Source organism: Cnephaeus nilssonii, assembly GCF_951640355.1.
Source record: "Cnephaeus nilssonii genome assembly, chromosome: 1".
Classification (NCBI taxonomy): domain Eukaryota; kingdom Metazoa; phylum Chordata; class Mammalia; order Chiroptera; family Vespertilionidae; genus Cnephaeus; species Cnephaeus nilssonii.
In genome coordinates this window covers 109,469,958-109,491,582 of record NC_137072.1, presented here as the reverse complement: position 1 = coordinate 109,491,582, position 21,625 = coordinate 109,469,958, and the positions used below count along the sequence as shown (strand labels likewise).

The window sequence follows — 21,625 nt, the reverse complement described above, 5'->3', positions numbered from 1 at the left end:
ATACTGTTTGTTTAAAACAATTAGAATATCTGATTCTAAAGTAAATTTTTTTAAGTTGTGGCATTTAAATCACTTGGATTTTACACATTATTTTGATAGTAATTAACTTTTCCTTATTGTTCAAAATGTTATTGACAAGTATCTAATGTCGTATGTTAGTTCAATTTGTTGTGGAAATGTTACCTATATTAAAAGTTAAATACTTGTAAAAATAAATAAATAAAGTGAAAAATAATAAAAAGAGAGAGAGAAAAGCTGCTTCACATTTGCCCTCCTCCACATTGGTGACCCTCCATCATCCTCACACGGAAATGGCAGGAAAGCTAGCAATCCAGTGTGGTTTAAGGCGGGAATGCTGGAGTTCAAGTCCAAGCTCTGGCTTAAATGATGGCTCTGTGACCCGACAATATCGTGACCTTCGCCTCTGTGAGGCTCAAGTGCCTTATTGTAAACTAGTAGCCCTGCGCATGAATCCGTGTACCAGGAGCTTGCCAGTAGCTCACTGCCGCCCTCCAGTAGCTCTCCGCCCACTGCCCTGCCCTCCTGTAGCTCCCTCCACCCCCCCAACTCCCCTCATGTCCGACTGCCCCCTCCTGTAGCTCTCCGCTGCCCGCTTGTAGCTCGCTGCCCCACCCTCCTGCTGATCCGTGATCAGGTCGTTATGCTTCACAGAGTAACAATCATTTGCATATTACCTCTTTATTATATAGGATAGGGAAGCACTTTCCTACCTCTAAGTAGTAGTGTGAAGATTCAGGGAAATAACTATGCTCAACTTCCAGCACCATGCCCGACACAGCAGGAATCCAGTCAAGGCTAGTGAGGCCTCCATTGCCGTCAATAACCATCTCCTGGTATGCAGGGCGCTGGCACCTTTGCAGGGACTCTGGCATAGAGACAGGGATAGACCTTTCCCAGTGGCTGTTGTACATTCTAGTGGTCTAAACTGTGGTGGTGGTGGCAGTGGTGGTGGTGGTGGTGGTGGTGGTGGTGGTGGTGGTGGTGTTTTTGTGTGTGTGGTCATCTGTTTGCATGTGGATTGGGCTTTAACAATGTTGCAAGCTTGATAATGTTTGGGAAGCATCTACCACTTTTCTGAACCGACTTTCCATTTCAGTGAAGAAAGGAAACAAGAGGAATGCGAGGGGAAAAGGGTGAGAGGAAAGGAGGGAGAGAGAAAAAATGAGAATGAACAGCGGCAGGTCTCCAATGCTTGAGGTTACTGATCGATCTTAGAGCTACTCAGAGAGCTGAGCAGAGGCCCCAGGAGGCAAAGAAAACTGAACCAAGTTTCTGCACGCTAGCTGGCTTTCCACACCGCTTTTCTCATCCATTGCCAACGCCTGCCCCCTTGTGGACAGTCCTCAGGTGCTTGTATTTTCTAAAATACCGGGAAACGGAAAGGCTCACAAGGAGAAAATGTGTTAGGCTTTCAGAAGTTCCCCGTTGCCTGCAGGGTAAAAATTCCTAGACAGAGATCCTTCGTGATCCGTCCCCTGCAAACCAAGACAACTCCTCACCGTGCCAGCACTTTATGCTCCAATAATAAGCTTCTCTAGTCCCCCAACAATAGCGTTGATAAGAGACCAACCGGGTGATGGGGCCAGAGGTCAAAACCCGACTTCTTTTCTCCCTAGCTGTGTGACTCTGGGTAAGTTACCTAACCTCTCTCGGCTTGTACCTCATTTGCAAAGTGAGGATAACAGCCCCTCTCCTAGAGTTGTAGAGGTGATTGAGATAAAACATGAGAAACATCTCACAGATGCAACACCCTTCACCTGCTATTTGTGAGCTCATAGTGTTCTTTCCATTTAATGAGCATTTATTATGAACTATGTGAATGACAAGGCACGGCTTTTAAAGACCTTATAGTCAGCTGGAAGAGAAATAACTAAAGATACATAATTATTCTATTTTTTTTATTGTGGTAAAGGCAGTAGTAAAGTTGAAGATAGTTGGAGATTCCCCCCAAAAGCAAATCTAAGAGAAGGGATCATAGGCTTTATTTTGGGAAGTAGTCCTTGAATGCCACCTCCTGCCTGTGACAGAGACGAGATCCGGGAGAGAGTACGGGAGAGCTGGACTTTTCCCCTCTCCCTTCCCTCTCAGAGAAGGGGCGGGAGGGGAGGCAGAGGCGTGTGCTTGCCTACAGGCCAGATGGGGCCCAGGTGGGAAGGAGCCAACCTCGAGCCACCCTGAAAGGGACATTGGCCAGCAGAGTGACCTAGAAGGACCAGTGACCCCGCACAGGTTTACACCTGCCAGAGGAGAAAACTGATGTTCAGGGTTGTGGGCAGTCCCCCAGGTGATGAATTCTTTGGAACTAGACAGGGCTGGTGGTGACGGATCACGAACATACCAAATGCCACTGACTTTTTCACTTTAAAATGATTAATTTTATGTGATGTGATTTCATCTCAATTTTTTTTTATTTTTTTTTTTAAAGAATCAAAAAAGAGCCTGGCCAGAGTGACTCAGTGGTTGAATGTCGACCTATGAACCAGGTCATGGTTCACATCCCGGTCAGGGCACATGTCCAGGTTGCGTGCCCAATCCCCAGTGTGGGCGTGCAGGAGACAGCCAATCAGTGATTCTCTCTCATCATTGATGTTTCTCTCTTGTCATTGATGTTTCTCCCTCTCCCCCTCCCTTTCTGAAATCAGTAAAAACATATTTTAAAAAAAGAAAATCCGTGGTACAGGTCTTTATGGACAGCAGTCTGGTGCCCAGGGTTCTGGGCTCAGTTCTGCCACCTACTGGCAATGAAGATGCTACGTCAACTCGGTTTCCTCCTGTGTAAAATGAAGGGCAGGGTCCATCACTGGTTCTGTGAGGAGCAGCCTGTATCGTCACGTGGAGTGCCGCTTCCAAAGGTAAGGGCCAACCGGCCGGCCACCCTCAGATTCCGACGCGCCCAAGGGAGGGTCACGCCTGTCGCTGTGTTGAAAAACGTACTTCAGGCCCTGCCCGGGTAGCTCAGTTGGTTACAGCAGTGGTCACCAACTGGAGGTCCGTAAGGTCTGTAAGGTTGGTGACCACTTGGTTAGAGCACTATCCCGATATTCCAATGTTGTGGGTTCGATCCTCAGTCAGGGCACATATAAGAAGCAACCAATGAATGCATAAGTGGAACAACTAATCGATGTTTCTCTCTCTCTCCCCCCACCTGTCTTTCTAATATAAAAAAACAAAACAAAATGCATTTCAGGGTTTGAGTCTACCCCCTTGCGAATACAGCAGACTAAAGCCACTAGCAGCCCATGATTCTAGTATGTAACTGTGTATAAGACATGCTTTGATTAGAGAAGATAACAAAGTGCATTTATTAAGAAGATAACTCCAAGTAATCACGAGTGGTTCTCGCCCACACTTGGCGACCGCACAGGGAAAAGATGCCGGACAGAGTCCATGGATTTTGCTTACACCACAAAAGGAGTTTTAAGGCAGTTTAATTCAACGCTGCAAAAACTACATCTGTGACAGAAACGTAACACTCAAAAATAACTCGGGGCCCCAAATGTCCCCAATACCAACAAATCTCTGAACCAGTCAAGCCGACAGCCACCTGTAGGCCTCCCCACACACAGTTTTATTTCACATGAACATTTTACATTTACATTTTGTCCTAGGAGAGCAAATGCACATTAAGGTGAGAGAAAAACAGGTGTCGCTATCTCGAACCACAAACAGGATTACAGAAAGCACGAGGCCAGACGCAGCTACACTGAGATACGTTGACTTTTCTGGCAGGCACTGAGATGAAGCTTAAAAATACGCAGGGGTAAGTTCCGTCTTTCCCTCTGTCGTCACCACCTGGATTAGGCTCCCTGAGCTTGGCCGGTTTTTCTCTGTGATCCAGTCATGGAAGGTTCTAGAACAAACAAGAAAAGTGTTACATTTTAAAAGCAAAAAATCTGACATGTGCTTATATTCCCATCGATGGCTCGGGAGCCACCGTGAAAAGCCACTAAGGCATCACGGACACATAACCAGGTCCCCATGATGTCAGCACTTCACTCCTTCCACTTTCCGAGTGGCAGGAGCTGGCGAGATGTGAACGTTCACTTTTGTATTTTCCTGCATTGTTGGAATATGTTATAACACAGTGGTATGATTTCACATAATTTTAAAAAAGCAGTTTAGTTCATTCTAAAAGATAGGCACATGTGTAACAATACTTCATACGCTGCTATATTACCTTCCCAGAAATTTGAAATAGAGAAAGAAGAAACTCATTCTTTTTTTTTTTTTTTATAGCAAACATGTATGGAACACCTACAGCTGTATCAGGCAATGGAAAAAAAAGTACAAAAAATAGACTTTTACAATAAAATACATTAAATGCTAGAATAGGGGCATTTACTAACTCTGTGTGGGGAGGGGCAACCAACCCTCCTTGAGGGCGGCAGGGAGAAAAGGCTTAAGAAACCCAGGAGGGCCCTAACCGGTTTGGCTCAGTGGCTAGAGCGTCGGCCTGCAGACTCAAGGGTCCCAGGTTCGATTCCGGTCAAGGGCATGTACCTTGGTTGCAGGCACATCCCCAGTAGGGAGTGTGCAGGAGGCAGCTGATCAATGATTCTCTCTCATCATTGATGTTTCTAACACTCTATCCCTCTCCCTTCTTCTCTGTAAAAAATCAATAAAATATATATATATTTTAAAAAGAAACCCAGGAGGTTGAACACATAGCTGATGCTTTTTGAAACCTCTCCTTCAGCTGTTGAGTACACCACCCCTCTAACCGTCCCCCAGCCGGGACTCTGCACCCCCTTTAACCGGACGGCACTCAGAGTTCCGGGGACATTCCTGAGTGCCAGGCTGTGCCTTCCGGACCAGAACTGAGGTTCAAATGCCACATCTCCGGAGCTCCGCCCGAGTGTCCAACAAGCCCGGGGGGTTGGGGGGACGGGACAGGATCCAAAAGCCCAGCGCCGCTGAAACTCCCTAACCTGCTGCCATAGGTCATGACCCCGTCTCCAGGGGCAGGGCTGGGGACACTCTCCCGGCCCATGCGCCCCCCCCCCCCCCCCCCCCCACCATATGAGATTCACACTGACGTACCACGTACACTCAGAGGCCAGTGAGCTCCCAGGCCACCTGTGTGGCTGTGTGCGCGTCCCCCAGCCCGGGGCACCGCGAGGGGCTGGAGCCGCCGGGCACTGGCATTGGTATCTGTGATACTCACTGCACGAGGAACTCCAAGGGCGTCCAGGAGCTGAAGTCGGCCTCGGGCATGGACTTCCTGTTCATCGGGGTGTCGAGGGTAATCCTGCGGTGCAGAGGTAAGCCTGTCATGTGTGTCTCCCCTCGGCAGCCCGGCCTCCTCGGCCAGGAAAACACACCGAGGGCCTCCGGCACCACGGGTGGCAGCATCGCACGTGGAGAGATCACGTGGACAATCAGAGCAAGGCCAGGAAGCCGCTGCACACAGAGGTCAAGTCCGAGTGTAATTCAGGGAGGCGCTTTGTGACCCCCCCCCCTCCCCCCCCCCGTTACGCAGACAGGAACCAAATGAAAGAGCCACATTTTGCTTTTTTTTTTTTAAATACAGTCTTGCCCAACTGGCATGGCTCAGTGGTTGAGCACTGAGTATTGACCTATGAGCCAGGAGGTCACAGTCAGGTCAATTCCTGGTCAGGGCACGTGCCCAGGTTGCGGCTCAATCCCCCGTAGGGGGTGTGCAGGAGGCAGCCAATCAATGATTCTCTTTCTTTCTTTTTTTAAATACATTTTTATTGATTTCAGAGAGGAAGGGAGAGGGAGAGAGAAACATCAATGATGAGTAAGAATCATTGATCTGCTGCCTCCTGCACACCCCCTACTGAGGATGGAGCCCACAACCTGGGCATGTGCCCTTGACTGGAATCGAACCTGGGACCTTTCAGTCCGCAGACCAACACTCTATCCACTGAACTAAACCAGCTAGGGCCGATGATTCTCTTTCATCATTGATGTTTCTCTCTTTCCCTCTTCCTTCCTCTCTGAAATCAATAAAAATATTGTTGTTTTTTTAAAAAAAGACAGAACTACAAGTGTTCAAATAAAATGTGTGGACTAAGCTTAATCAGGGAGAAGGGGGAAACAGATGGGAGGAAGGAAAAAAAATAAAACAAGAAAGAGGCAAGACAGACCCACCCATCAGCCAGTCCACCACTCTGGCCGCCAGGCTCACCCAGCACCGGAAAAAGGCTCTTCAGGGCCAGGGGTGAATTGTGGAGCCAAGGTCCCTGGGAAACAGCTCTAGGCCACGGGGACTCTGGGCAGAGGGGGCAGAGGAGACAGAGGGGGCAGAGCACTTACGGCAGCACCGCGATGGCCGCAGCCCCGGGCGGCATGCCGCTGTTCTTCCCCGCGAGGCTCTGGCAGAGCTGATGGACGGCGCCCTTGGCCATGCCGTAGCCGATCATCCCTGGGAAATGGAGAGGAAACAGTTCAGTGAGCACTGGCCACCGCTGGCGTGTCCGAAGACCACCACCCAGGGACCAGAGGAGGCCGGGAAGAAGGGCAGGATGGGCATCTATGGAGAGAGCGTGGAAGGCACGTAACATTGCAAGCGCACCTACTGCCACCTGACCGTTAACGTTTATCACAAAAGCTGTAAGCTGAGCCTATTTTTATTTTTATCGTTGAGAACATCAAGGCTCAGACAGGGTGACACGCCCAAGCTCACACACACACACACATTGCACTGAGCCCTCCCGCCCCCAGAGGTGAAGGGTCAGGAAAGAGCTGGGTTCTGAACCCCCGGATTGTTAATTACCTGTGAGCAAAATGGAGCTGTCATTTGGAGTCAGGCTGCACCGGTTCAAATCCGAGCTCTTCCACTTACCACTAAAGAAATCCTGAGCTAGTTCTCATTGCCCTGCTAACCTGTGACCCCATCGGTAAAATGGGAATGAAGTACTTACTTCTGAGCTCAGCACACAGTAGGTGCTCAACAAATGTTTCCCATCAAATTCAAAGAAGTAACACGCCCAGGAGTCCATCTCCCTGGGTAAAGTGTGAGCAATGCTGACATATGTACACAACGCTGCCCACTAGTCTTCCTTTGCCCCCACTGATCAGGGAATGCTTGCTGAATGAGCAAGGCGTGCCTTTTCTCAGGACAGGTGTCTGCCTGCTCTGCAGACAGGTGGCAGGAACAGGGTCTCTCCCCTCCACAGTCCACCACACACCTAGCTGTGGATGCTCACTAAATGCTGTAAACACCTCTCCTCCTCCACACAACTTCTTCAGGAGTCAGCAGCCTCTTTAAAAGCTCCCGGCAAGCATGCTCTTTAAAGCAAAACAGCTGAGGAGGCAGCAAAGGTCCAGAGGGAGGTGGGGATCACAGCCCAGGCGAGGGACCAATCACTGAACCGCTTCCACAGCAACCTCAGATTGCAAAAGCAGGTCAAGGTCTCAAGTGGTCATTTAGAAGCATAAGCAGAATATTTCACCATCCCAGCCTTCTCTGTTTAAACAGGGGCCGGGGGCCACCAGTGGCAGAAAGATCAGACAAACTCTGCAGGGGTTCAAAGAAACCAGCTTATGAATCTCATCCATCCAGCCCCGACCCAGCACACTCCAGGGCTCACTCTTCATTCCAATCAAACAACATGAGACAGGATCTGATGAAGAAAGAAACAAGCACCCAGCTGGTGTGGCTCAGTGGTTGAGTGTCGACCTATGAACCAGGAGGTCATGGTTTGATTCCCAGTCAAGGGCACATGCCCGGGTTGTGGGCTCGATCCCCAGTAGTGGGCATGCAGAAGGCAGCCTATCGATGATTCTCTCTCATCACTGTTTTTCTCTCCCTCTCCCTTCCTCCTGAAATCAATAAAAATATATTTTTTGAAACAAGCAACCCGCAACCCTAATGGTTTAATTTTTTTTAAAATATATTTTATTGATTTTTTACAGAGAGGAAGGGAGAGGGATAGAGAGTTAGAAACATCGATGAGAGAGAAACATCGATCAGCTGCCTCCTGCACACCCCCCACTGGGGATGTGCCCGCAACCAATTACATGCCCTTGACCGGAATCGAACCTGGGACCCTTCAGTCCACAGACCGATGCTCTATCCACTGAGCCAAACCAGTTTCGGCCCTAATGGTTTAATTCTATAAAATTCTACACAATGCAAGTAAGGAGATCATTTGCAAGAAATGGGAGGGAAAAAAAGTATTTTATAAGAAGCTAAGTACTTTCTTCCCAATTATAAAATGATCAAGGTAGTCCCTCAAGACTGCTTTCCAAACACAGCGAAACCAAAGTGGTCACTAGCATTTAATACAGTTTATCCTCCAGAAAGTGACTTACAAATACAACCTTGGAAATAAGAGGGTGGGGTTTTCTCAGTATGTTTTCCTTTTGAACAACTTTTCTCGGGTTTGAAGGACTACTAAGCCTCCTCGTCATTTACTTTCAAATTATACATAGAATTCCCCAGGTTTTTCTAGGGTCTGAACCAAAGCTGAAAGATTTCATGACTCAAACAAATTTAACAATACCTAACTAAGACCTTAAAAATGAGCACAGCTATGAGCATCTACAGCAAAAGTAGCTGAGCAAGAGTAAGTCTGAAATAATCATGCCAGCTCACATTTACTACTGACTCTGTCACTCCTTTCTAAGCCACTTGCATCCATTGAGATGTTTGCAAGTCCTAACTGCCATACAGAATATTTTATTGTTTATCCCCATTTTACAGATGACACTACTGGGCCTTAGAGAGGTTAAGTAACTTGCCAAATATCACACACTAGGTGGCAAAACCACCACAGACACCCAACCGGTGTAGTCCCAGAGCCTGCGCTCTTAACCAGTATCCAAAACTATGAACAAAGAGATATTTTTGTCCTTCAGAAAAATTACTCTTTCAGGTCCTGGGGTTTTCTTTTTTAAATGCCAAGCTGTTACTCATTTCTCTACTTACTTCTGCTCTCCGTCACCTTTAATAAAAATCAGAAGTCAACCAAGCTAGCACCTGACATTTACACAGCTTTAATGATTGCAATAGACACGGACGGGTAAGATCATAGGCTCTGAGACGCGTAGTAAAAAAATAAGAGGCAAGAAACTGTTGATTCGCAAGAGCCTCGCAGTTCAGCGAGTTGCATTCAAAAGGAAAAAGGTGCTCAAGCTCTCCAGCACACCAAAGAGGCCGAAAAGCAGCACCCCCTTTTATTAAAGAAGAGTTCCACTTAGGTAGTAGAGGTGGACACTTCCTGCCTCTGTGCTGTACCCCCCAAACCACCACTTACATTCCTTTAACCCTACCTGAAAGGGAGTGTTTTGGGTTGAATTGTGCCCCCCAAATTCATATGTTAACGTCCTAAACCCCCGTACCTCAGAATGTGACTGTACTTGGAGATGGGGTCTTTAAAGGGGTGATCACGTTAAAATGAGGTCATCAGGGTGGGTGCTACCATAATGGGACTGGTGTCCTTATAAGAAGAGGAGACTGAGACCCAGACTGGCACAGAGGGCCGACCGTGCGCGGACACAGGCGAAGACAGCCATTGACAAGCCGAGGAAAGAGGCACCAGGAAGAAATCCTGCTGACACCCGGATCTTGAACTTCCGGCCTCTAGAATCATGAGACGAATGTCTGTTGTCTGAGCTGCAGGGGTTCTTGGTTACGGCAGCCCTAGCACACTAACACCAGGAGCAAAAAACGCCAAGGGAACTTGGATCCGCCTGAGATCCTGGGAAAAGCGCACAGTTTAGAAGTGACGGGGGCTCTGGTTCACAGTAAGGCTACAACTTACTTGCTGCGGAAACCCGGGCAAGCGAGGTAACCGCGCTACGTCCTAGCTCCCTGACCTATAGCCTGAGAAAGATCACGAATGCCCTCGGCCCCAGGTGCCCTGAGAACACACAGAGGTGCAGTGGCCCATGAGGAACGGGCCCTGAGCTGGGCGCCTCGCACGTGGTAAGGCCTCCAGCGCTTACAGCTGCTCCTCAAGGCAGACGCTGCTGTCACTGGTTACAGGGACTCGGGCAGAAGTGTGGTCGGGTACGTGATCTGTTCCAGGCCACCCGTCTGGGACGAAGAAGGCACCCCAGCCTCTCTCAGTCTATCACCCACACTATTCTCGGCGGCCGAGCTGCTTCCCCGGGACACACGAGCACAACGTGATGGTGACCATACACGTTTATTATCTAATTTGTACCTATTCCAGCACCCTTCATGCCCAGAGTGGATCGTGGGCAAATAAACCAGATTGGAGGGGGGGTCAAGGGGCAGATGGCAGCATTCCTTAGCCACCAGGAAGATGAGGAATTCAGGCCTAAAGGAAGCAAAACCCACCCACACAAAGCACCCCAGAAGGGAAAAGGCTTCAACATTCCCCGTCTCACCGAAGTGCCCCGCAGCCCCCGCGAGCAAGCATTAGCAGCGCTCCCATTTCACAGACGGGGAAGTGGAGGCTTACCAGGAGTCCCGTCCAGGGCGGCCTTGGCCCCCGCCAAGGTCAGGAGGCCTCCTTCCTTGAGGTGCTTGGTGGCCAGGTGGCTGGAGATGGTGGACGTCCACATGCTCTGCTTCCACATGAGGTCGCAGTTTTTGAAGAGAGCTGCGGGGGGAACAGGTGGGCTCAGCCTCCGCGGGAGGAGCCCACAGCCGGGTCCCTCGGGGTGCGGACACCGGGGAGGCACCAGCCCCGACGGCAGGGTCTGGTACGAGCAGCGAGGGCTCTGAGGTCAGAGACGCGGGTTCGAATCCAGGCCGCCAGTCCCAGCCTGCTCACCTGCAAACCGGCCACAGTTCAGCCAGGACGTGCGGACTGTGACCAGTCCGCGGGCCGGTCCGTCAGAGAGGGGCCTGCTTTGTGAGGGCGTTAGATTTGTAAGGGAACCTGCATGTCTAAGTCAGGTTTGACTGATGATAAGCCGAGGGACCGTTACCACAAGGACACAGAGGGCTTTTACAAAGCTGCATTTTCAAGGCCAAAAGTTTAACGCTGGCTTTAAAGACCCTTTAGAAGAAAGCTGAGCCCTGGCCGGTGTGGCGCCATAGTTAGAGCATCGGCCCACACACCGAAGGGTTGTGGGTTCGATTCCGGTCAAGGGTATGTACTTGGGTTGCAGGTGCGCTTCCCCCCCCCCTCCCCCCCCCCGTCCCCCCACCCCCCCTGTTGGGAGGCAACCAGTCGATGTGTCTCTCTCACATGGATGTTTCTTTCTCTCTCTCCATCCCTCCCTCTATTCCACTCTCTCTGAAAAGCAACAGAAAAAATATCCTCGGGTGAGGATTCACAAAAACAAAAAAAGCTGAAATGACAACATTTCACACTTATTTTAACTCTCTGGCCTCGCTAAAAACGCAAGAAGAAACGAGTGGTGACTTTGGCAGCTGGGCAGCCGTCCCCTCCCCCCTCACAAGGCACAAAGACCCCAGTGAGGCTGCGCCCATGACCAGGAAGAAAGCCCCCATCCAGCAGGGGGTCACCCCCCAGGGACAACCAGGGATCGCGTTTCCCTGCAGAAAAGGACTGGAAAAACACTGACGGAGCACGCTGACCACGTCTTGTTCCCAAAATACACAAAAGGCCATCGGGGTGTTCTGCCAAAACCCCACAAAATATCAGTTTCACATTCGAGTGTGGTTCACAGAAAATCGATTCCTTTTTACAAGGCTTTGGCTAATCCATGGAGAAGGAATGACAGAATTAGGAAACTCCATTCTCCAACCCCCACGGCGATCACTGACTCAGGCAGGGATCATCCATGGATGCCTGACACCCTTAGGCTACAGAAACCTGGGATTCTCAAGGTGTTTGGGAAGAGGATATGCACGCACAATGCAAAGCACCGTCCCACGGGTCGCTTACTAATTGCAAACAGAAAACAGACCTTTACAATGGAAGCCTATCGGCTACCCCCTTAACCCATCGGCAAACGGGGCATCACCGGGGGCGGTAGGGCCATCTGACACGGCGACAGTCCCACTGGGATTAGTAAGAAGTACACACGACTCAGGAGGAATTCTCGCCTCCAAGATACTTAACCTGATCCTAAGCAAGTCCCAGACCTAAATTCCAGTGCACTGGAAACACGCGGGCTAGATGAACCAGGTGAAGACAGAAACAGTGAAATACATTCATATGAAAACTGCCCTGCCTCACCAAGTCTATCAGGGAGGGGGGATTCTGCATTAAGAGACTAAAAACAATAAAATGAGGCATAAACTCTGATGCTTAGGGGGAAAAGAACTCTAAAAGCTCTGGAATAAATTGGGGAATTTGAACGTGGGTTGGATCTTATTCCTCTTACAGAATGACCATTACTTTCCTTAGCTATGGTAACAGTATGATGACGATGTGGGGAAATGAGCATATTCTTTGGAGATGCATGCTGAAATCAGCAAAGGGCTAAGTGGCTAACAGAAAAATGCCCACACAGGGCACCCCTGCAGAGAGCGAGGACAGCAATGTCAGCAGTTGCCGAATCCAGAAGGAGGGGGCGGGTGCTCCCTGAACTCTTCTCCCAGCTTTTCCGGGTGTTTGCAAATGTTCTTAATAAAAAGTTGGAAAATGTACTCGGCATTGCTAAAAGCTCAATGTTGAGTCCTTTTGACCCGCGGAGCGATCTCTCCATGTCATACGCATCACCCGATCCCCAGGAATGAGCCCTGTGAGATTAGGGCTGGAACAATGCTGCTTCCATCCTGCCTTGACACCTCAAGCTCAATGTCCCCTCCTCTAACCCCGTGTATGGGAAGCTGTTTCCTCAGCTGTGAAATGGGGTGGCCGTCCCCACCTCACAGAGCTCCTGTACAGAGCCTGGGACACACGCAGGAAAACATCTGGCCTGGCACACAGAACCGGCCTGGTCCCTGCCCCCCGGACAAAGAGCAGAGCCGAGTGAATGATCAACTCAGAAAAGGACTCACACTTGGACTTGGCATTGCCCCCGGCCCAGCCTCCAGCCACACAAAGGATAGCGTCCACCTTCTCTTCACCCAGGAGCTTCCCGACCTCAGCCGTCACCTGAACCGAAAAGGACGAAAAGAGGCATAAATCGGCGGGGAAACCTCAACAGGACGACGCCTTCGGACACTTCAGTTTATTTTTCACTTTCCTGGAAGACGGGTAACGGCACCTGGCAAGGAACACTCTGACAACTAAATGTAGGACGAACCTACGATGACCATTTGGGTTAGGAAAGCCCACCTACACTTCAATGCGATTTTTATAAAGTAATCTAGAATCTTCTCTTTAATTTTTATTTTTATTGATTTCAGAGAGGAAGGGAGAGGGAGAGATAGAAACATCAATGATGAGAGAGAATCATTGATCGGCTGCCTCCTGCACGCCCCCTACTGGTGATCGAGCCGAAACCCCAGCATGTGCCCTGGCCAGCAATCAAACTGTGACCTCCTGGTTCATTGGTCAATGCTCAACCACTGAGCCACACCGGCTGGGCCCTCCCTTCATTCTTCAGCCACGTCCTGTTGCCAAGAGCCCAGAGCCCAGCTGCCGGAAGTTGGATCACCTCCCCTGACATCTGTTCTACTTTTTAGGAAAGCAGGGAGCCCACAGCAACAATGAAACTGTTTGACTTTAGTTTTTTTTTTTTTACATCTACGCATTTTTTAATTCCTCCCCCTTAAATGTTGCTTTCTGCCCAATAGTTTTCTATAAATGTCATGCCTTCCTGGCTTCTGCATCTCTTCACTGTCACTAGTGAACTGCCGCCCAGGGGGCCAATTTCATATGTATTAGGGTTGAATTTCCTCTTCTAGAGCTTTACAAACAAAAACTGGATGTTGAGCTATTGTCCAGAAAATTCCTAATTGGGGGGGGGGGGTGGAGGGGGAGAGAGGAGAAGTTAAAGAGATTAAAAGTTCTGTATAGCCAAGTCTCAGATACAAGCAACTTCACATTCAAAAAGCACATAGACATCAGCACCGGCAACCAACAAGAGCAGCAGACACTGACTGCAGGAACCTCTGCCCGCGGCTCTCAGAGCCCGGGGCTCCCCTGCACGTAATTCCAGCTTCGGTTACTTTATTCGCACGGAGCTGCTTTGCTGCAAGGCAGCTTAGCATGCAGTAAGGAGAGCAGGCATCCAACCCCCACTGCCCAGTTCAAATCCTGGCTGTGCCACCTCCCACCTGTTTGACCTTGAGCAAATACCAGGGCCTCTCTGTGCCTCAGACTCCCCATTTCTAAAAGGAAGATAAATTAGAAACTTTGTTCTGGGGTGTTACAGACATTCAGCAAGTTAATGTGAATAAAGCACTTAGAATGATGCCTGATACATAACAATGCCATGTCCATTAAAGCCAATAATGCAGGAAACTTCGGGACCATATTATGACAAGTTAAGAACAGAGGCCTTGGCCGGTGTGGCTCAGTCGGTTGAGTGTTGTCCCAGGCACCTAATGGTCACTGGTTAAATTCCCAGTCAGGGCACATACCCAGGTTGTGTGTTCAACCCCTGCATACAGGAGGCAGCCCATCAATGCTCCTCTCTCACATCAATGTTTCTCCTTCCCCCTCCTCTCTGTCCAAATTCAATCAAATCAAATAAAGACGTATTTAAAAAAGAGAAAAGTAAGAGCAACAAAAATCTACCTTCTGGAATAAGGCAGCTGGCTTTTTATATTCTAGCCTATGTCAAACTGATGCTTTAGAAATGAGCAGGACAGTATGCTCATAGGTGTTTTTTGGTTTTTTTAATTTATACATGTGCATGTCTGGAGGAATGGACTGAAAGGAAATCTCACAACATATTAACTGCATAATGGGACTGGACACCATTGCCCCCTTCTTTTTATTTTACTCTATTTCCTACATCATACATGCATCACTTAGAACAGTGGTCAGCAAACTCATTAGTCAACAGAGCCAAATATCAACAGTACAACGATGGACATTTCTTTTGAGAGCCACATTTTTGAAACTTAAACTCTATAGGTAGGTACACTGTTATTAACTTAATTAGGGTACTCCTAAGCTGGTCTTTGCTAAAAACTCAAGGGGCCAAAGAGCCGCCTGTGGCTCGCGAGCCGCAGTTTGCCGACCACTGACTTAAATAACATTTTTAAATGTGGTATGAAAAATCGCTAAGGACCACAAAACCTTGGGGCCCCAACCGTGTTTAGATTACCAGGGGGAGGGCAACTAAACAAAAAAACGGGGCCTGGACTTATTCAAGTTGTTCATGAGGCGTTAGCAAGTGTCTTGTTAGGCGATTCATGCTCCCCCCCCCCACCCCCCCGCCGCCACCAAACAGCTTCTTAGTGTCTGAAACTCAGTCCCCTGGCTATAAATGGGGCTGCCACCCCGGCCGCCTGCCTCCCAGGGTGCCTGTGTAAACACAGCCCCTCACACAAAGAAGGAGGTCACTTCCTGGGGGATGTGGGCCGGAGCGCTGGCGCCAGGACCCCAGGAAGCGTGTCCTTCAGGCAGTCTGTGGGAGCCACTTACCAGCATCTCAGCTACTGATACCTACACACCCACCGAGCTGTTAAGAGAGCTTCCTGCTGGGGAGGGGCACTGTCTTGGGGTCACGGGGGGATTGCACCACTGACTGAAATATTTACAGAGTTTTTGTTTGATTTCTTGTATTACGATAAGCACGTCATCTTATTGTAAGATGAAACAGAGGGCCGGAGACCATGGGATACCAGGACACAGGCTTTATTGGAGATCACCCTGCCAGCGGCCTTCCAGAGGGGAAAAGGGAAGAGAGAGAAAGAGAGAGAGAGAGAGAGAGAGAGAGAGAGCGCGAGAGAGAGAGAGAGAGAGCGCGCGCACGTGCCGGGGTGAGAGTGCCTTTTAAGGGGAGGAAAAGAGGGGACGGGGCTTAGGGCACTCAGCACACGCTGACTGGTGGTTTCATGTAAGGCACATGATTAGGCACCTAGGGACTTAGGAATCGGGGACTTAGGAATCGGGGGCTTAGGGTATTTGGCAGGTGCTGATTGGGGGTTCAATGTACAGTCCATATAAGGTGTTCAGGAATGTCCGGCTGCAGGTGGAGTTTACGTCATACTCCATCCATCAGTTGGGGGTAGGGAGGATCTATCACTTATAATTCAAAATAACCTGTTTCACTGGTATTCCTGCTTTGAGCTAGGGATCGCCACTTGTTTAGAAGGCACCCTAAATAAATATTCGGGGATGGGGACAACGACGATCGCCACTTGTTAATAGTAAAAGTAAAAAACTGCAAAAAAGTTAAATGTACACGTGGAAACTAAGAAAATTGTGGCCAACCCACAATATTAAAAATTACATGTTGACACAGAGGGTTTTTATTTTTAAGAGACTGAAGAAGTACTGAAATCAAACAAAATTTTATTTAAAATTTTTAAAAGCTGATCATAAAATATAAAACACAGGATTATTTCAACCTGTAACGCTAATAGTATCCACAGGAAAGACTAGAAAATCGGCCAAAATGTGAATGCTCAGCTAGCTAAAACAGATTATGGGTAATATATCTTCATTATATTTTTTCCACTTTTTCCAAATTTCCCTCAATGGGCACACATGGCTTTCATAATGAGAGAAATAATACTCGAAAAGGGGAAGAACACATGGCCAGTGGAGACCTCTCCCTAGGGCTCTCCCCCACAGGCTTGGCGGTGGGGGGGGGGGGGGGGGGTGCGGGGGGCCTTTTCTGGAATTACCTGGTCAGCCTGCTCCGTAAACGAGTCTGTCATTCTAACGACGACACTCGCGCTGGCCTCTTCATTCTCCACCACGTCGATGCTGGCCACCCACTGGAGTGAAGAAGGAAACAGCTTTGGTCAAGAGATAATAGTTGTGATTCCCTTAAAGATCTATGCCCAGAAATGGGGGCGGGTGAGGGGCGGGGGTGGGGGGGCAGGTGACAGGCTCGGAGGAAAACCCACTAGAGAAAGGATCTAGCTACTGACCTCTCCCACTTACAGGAAGGTTTGACCTGAGCCAGTCTACCCCAGCCCAGCCCATTCCGCCTCCAAACTCCTCATCTTCCTCTTCTTCCACTCTCACCTCTGAAAGCCAAACCCTGAACTTCCAGAGGACCCCTGCCCCAACCAGGGTCCACAAACTTTTTCTGTAAAGGGCCAGAGAGGAAATATTTTAGCCTGTGCTGGCCCTATGGTCTCCGGTGCAACTGCTCAACTCCGCTGTTAGAACGGGAGAACAGCCACAGGCCACAGGCGAACGCATGAGCGTGCCTGTATTCCAATAAAACTTCAAGTGCCAAAGTATGAATTTCATGTGATTTTCACACGTCACATGATATTCCTCTCATAACCTCTTTTCAACCATTTAACAATGTGAAACCAGTCGTAGCTCTTGGGCTGTACAAAAACAGACGGCAGGCTGGATTAGGCCCGTGCAGGGCGAGAGTTTTGGACCCCTGCCCCCAGCACAGCGGGTTTGAATCCTGCCTCTGCCATGCAGTGGCTTTCTCGAGCTCATGCTCTGCAGAGGGTCCTCGCCTGCCCCGTGGGGTTAGCAATAAACACGGTTAGCGTGAGAATTAAATGAAACAGAGGAGACCCTAACCCGTTTGGCTCAGTGGATAGAACGTCAGCCTGCGGACTGAAAGGTCCCAGGTTCAATTCCAGTCAAGGGCATGTACCTTGGTTGTGGGCACATCCCCAGTAGGAGGTGTGCAGGAGGCAGCTGGTCGATGTTTCTAGCTCTCTATTCCTCTCCCTTCCTCTCTGAAATCAATAAAAAATATTTTTTTAAAAAAGAAAGAAAGAAAGAGAGGAGGCTGCAGCTGCCAGCCCAGGTGACATATGGATCTTACTCGGAAAGGGCCAGGGCCCTGAGCTCTGAAGGCCCAGAGATAAAGACCTCTGCCAAGCTTTGAAGAACACAGCCTCCATTCAGGAACGCTCACTACTTCTGTCACCAGCCATGGGAGAGACTGAGACAAAGAAAAGGTTCCATTCCAGAGCTCCCAGGAATGAAGGGGGTGGGGACAGTCCAAGGTAAATCAGTTCACAAATCAAAGGTAAAGTAAAGTCCCCCCCCCCCCCCCCCCGCCAAGGGAAACCACAGTCCTCGCATCTGTAACATGTGGATACCAACAGGACTCTGTAGTAAAATGATCGCGTAGAGTAAAAGAAACAAAGAGTACGTAAGAGATCTGGTATGCAGGAACACAGTGCCTGGCCCGGCTGGAATCCTTAAACTTGACAATGGCCACCACCTCCCATCGATGCAGACTTCCTAGCTTCCAGAGCAGGCGTGCGGCAGGAAGGGGTGGTGTGTTTAGAATTCCTTAGAAGCGTACTCCTATGCCAGAGTCTGAGCCAGAAGAAAACCCTGGGACCCTCTCTCTCTGGGCCCAGGGCACCCTCACCCAGCAGCTGCTGCTGCTGCGCTAACGGATCCCTCAGGAAAACTCCCGAGCTCCAGCGTGGACTTTGAGCAAGTGACAGCTGCAGCAGGAAGACACAGGGCAGAGTCTCCTCCGGGAACGCACTGATCCCCGCTGGGAGGCTGGGGTCAGGGTTCCTGGCCTGCGCCCAGCTCAGTTCCTACATGGCCACCTTCAGGGAGTGACCCTGATTATGCAAAGTAGCTGAAATCGTCTTCTAATCAAAGAAGCCTCCAGTATTACATTGGAGTATCAGGTCCAAAGGAGGCTAAAGGAACAGGAGTCTAGATCCGTATCTCAATAACAGGGGAGAGAGAAACTGCTCTACCCTTCTAGATTCTTCCAGCTGGCCTGGTAATGAAATCAACATGAGAGATTAACAAGGGAAAACAACTAAATTGAATTGCATAGGTACATGTGGGAGCCCCACACAGATAAGGTCAGAGGCAGAACGTTAAAATGAAGCATAAGTTAGATTCTGAGCTAAGGATGAGGTAAGGCACCTTGGGGCCCCAGAGGGGAGAAAGGTCATTCAAAGGACATAAGGAAAGCAGATGTTCAGTAATTAGTTTGCACTGCCCTACACATAGGTCCTAAAAGTATTTTTCTGGTGGTGACTCTTATTACGGGCAAGACCCCTAATTTAAAATTTTTAAGGGAGAGGTAAAAGTGTCTCTTGAACCCACAGGGTCTCCAGCCTTTGGTTCAACATAATTCACGTGCCAAAGTGACATACCTTGGGGAAGCCTCTTGCGAACCCCTTCAATATACAAAATAAACATATCAATAATAGCTAACATTGAGACATCTTTTACCTGGAGTCAGGTAATTTACACGCGAGGACACCAATGACCCCATGTCATCCTCACAACTCCCCTAAGGGGCAGAGACTAGCATTATCCCCATTTTACAGACGTGGAAACGGGTTCGTGGAAGTGAAGCAATCAGTTCACGGTGGCAGGACTAGTAACCAGAGTCAGGCGGTGTATTTCCCAATCCTTCCTCCTTCTCTCTCCCTGGCCCCCCACCTGCGCTCCTCTTCCTCCGGCTCTGCTGTTCTCCCCTGAGTCATGCCGGGCTTCCCGGCCCGGCGGCGGCGGAGACCCAGGGGCAGCCGCCCCCTCCCGCTTTGAGCAAAGGCCGAACCCAAGGCCCGGGTGGGCGCGCACGCGGAGGCAGGAGCAGACATGCAGACTCGCGTGTGCACTTTCAAGCACCCGTGTGCGGGGTGCACATGGATCCCCAGCTTCCTCCAGACCGGCCTCCCAGGATGCACCGGAAGGCCCCCTGCACCCCCATCACCATCGCCCCGGCCCTCCACCCAGGCCGCCCCTCCAGGCACAGCCCCGGCGCCCCGCCCGCGCACTCACCCAGTCGCGGGCCCGGAACGCCTGCACGCAGCGGGAGCCCAGCGCGCCCCGGCCGCCGTACACCAGCACCCGGCGCGCCTCGCCCGCCGCCGCCGCCATCCTGCGCCTCCCGCTGGTCCCGCTGCACCGATCGCCCAGCCCGCACGCTGCGCCCCCGCGCGCCCCGGCCCGGCCCGGCCGGCCAACCAGCCGAGAGGAACCGCGCCCGCGCGCCCCGCCCCGGCCCACCCGGCCAACCAGCCCTGAGGAACCGCCCCCGCGCGCCCCGCCCCTGCCCGGCCGGCCAACCAGCCCAGAGGAACCGCCCCCTCGCGCCCCGCCCCGGCCCGGCCGGCCAACCAGCCCAGAGGAACCGCCCCCGCGCGCCCCGCCCCTGCCCGGCCGGCCAACCAGCCCAGAGGAACCGCCCCCTCGCGCCCCGCCCCGGCCCGGCCGGCCAACCAGCCCAGAGGAACTGCCCCCTCGCGCCCCGCCCCGCCCCGCCCCGCCCCGCCCGGCCAACCAGCCGAGAGGAGTCGCGCGCGGCCGCGCCCGCGTTGCGCCCGCTGCTGCCGCCTAGCGCGCGGCCCGGCTCGGGGAGGAAGGAGACCCAGAGGGGCGGGCACTCTCGGCCGCGCCCCCAACCTGGCGGGCCCGCCCCGGGACGGTGAGTCTGCTGAGCCCTGCAGCCTGCCCCTAGGTACGGGGTTCGGGCGTATAGGGCGCGGGGCTAAGGCTGGAGCGGTGGAGAAGAGCAGGAGTGCGGGAGTGGGGATGGCCCGGCCATCATCTCAGCATCAGAGAATGGGAGTCTATTGGCGAGAAAAGACAAACCACGAGTGAGAACTTATGAAATACCTTCATCAGTAAAGAAAGAAGAAGAAAAAAAGTACAAATTGACAGTTACAAAACAGTCATGAGGATGTAAATAAAGTACATCATAAGAAATATAGTCAATGATATTGTAACAGCTATGTTGTACACCTGAAACCAATAGAATATTGTATGTCAACTGTAATTAAAATTTTAAAAATTGAATTAAAAACTCAAAAAAAAAAAGACAAACCACTAGTAATATAATTTTTCTCTAAATAGGAGTGAAGGCTACTGCCTGGCCACCCTGTTGAATAGCCTCAATCTCCTCGCCAGTGAAAGGGGAATACTAAGCTGCCTATGGCTTCGGAAAGGGTTTTAAAAGCTAATTCTAGAGCTGTGTGGCTCTAAATAGTAGTAGGAGTTCAATAAATGCCGATTGAGCATTATTAATATTGACATTTTTGCCAATACTTACGTTACAATTCATTGGGCCTCTTAGAGATTGTGAGTTCCAGGCTTCTTGCATTTTGGGAGTGGGGGGGGGGGATATTTTAATACCATTTGGGGGGGGGCATATTTAAGCATTGACATTTACCAAACCAACGATACAAAAATTGTAGCATACTGTAGTTTACGTGTTTGTATCTCCCAAATTAATGCTTTTAATGAAAATAAATACTGCTTGCTTAAAAATATGAGTACATAACAGGCCTCTGGTCTGGTAGGAACACAAGTTCAATGGTGTCAAGTCCTATAATACTGTCCTTGGACCTCTGTAACCGTGTGTAAGCCCCCACCAAACGGTACCACCTGCCTCACCAATAGAGCCTGGCACTTTCTCTCTTGCAAATAGTTCACTCTGCGCATGGCCTGTGCCCCTCATACAGGGTTTCTCAATCACAGCACTGTCCGTTCTGTGCAGGCCATGGGGGGGGGGGGGGAGCGGGGTCCTGTGCCTTCTAAGATGCTTACAGCATCTCTGGTCTCTACCTCCTAGATGCCAGGCGCAGCGCCTCACACATAGTCACCACAATCAAAAATATCACCAGATATTTCCAAATGTTCCCAGGATGGGGAGGCAACATCACCCTTGGTCGAGAACCGCTGTCCTAACACTGTTGTAAGCTTGCCAGCAGGAT

At 50.4% G+C, this 21,625-nt stretch overlaps 1 protein-coding gene across 1 annotated transcript; it reads right to left on the bottom strand.

Moving 5' to 3' along the window:
* Window positions 1-3,433: 3,433 nt before the first annotated feature.
* QDPR (quinoid dihydropteridine reductase) lies at window positions 3,434-19,887 on the bottom strand. The gene is made up of 7 exons (XM_079771892.1): window positions 19,692-19,887; window positions 16,628-16,720; window positions 12,878-12,974; window positions 10,419-10,559; window positions 6,301-6,409; window positions 5,186-5,269; window positions 3,434-3,871 (listed from the first exon to the last, which is right to left on the bottom strand). Exons 1-7 carry the CDS (start codon window positions 19,788-19,790, stop codon window positions 3,766-3,768), a joined length of 729 nt encoding a protein of 242 aa, XP_079628018.1. The 5' UTR covers window positions 19,791-19,887; the 3' UTR covers window positions 3,434-3,765.
* Window positions 19,888-21,625: the final 1,738 nt, after the last annotated feature.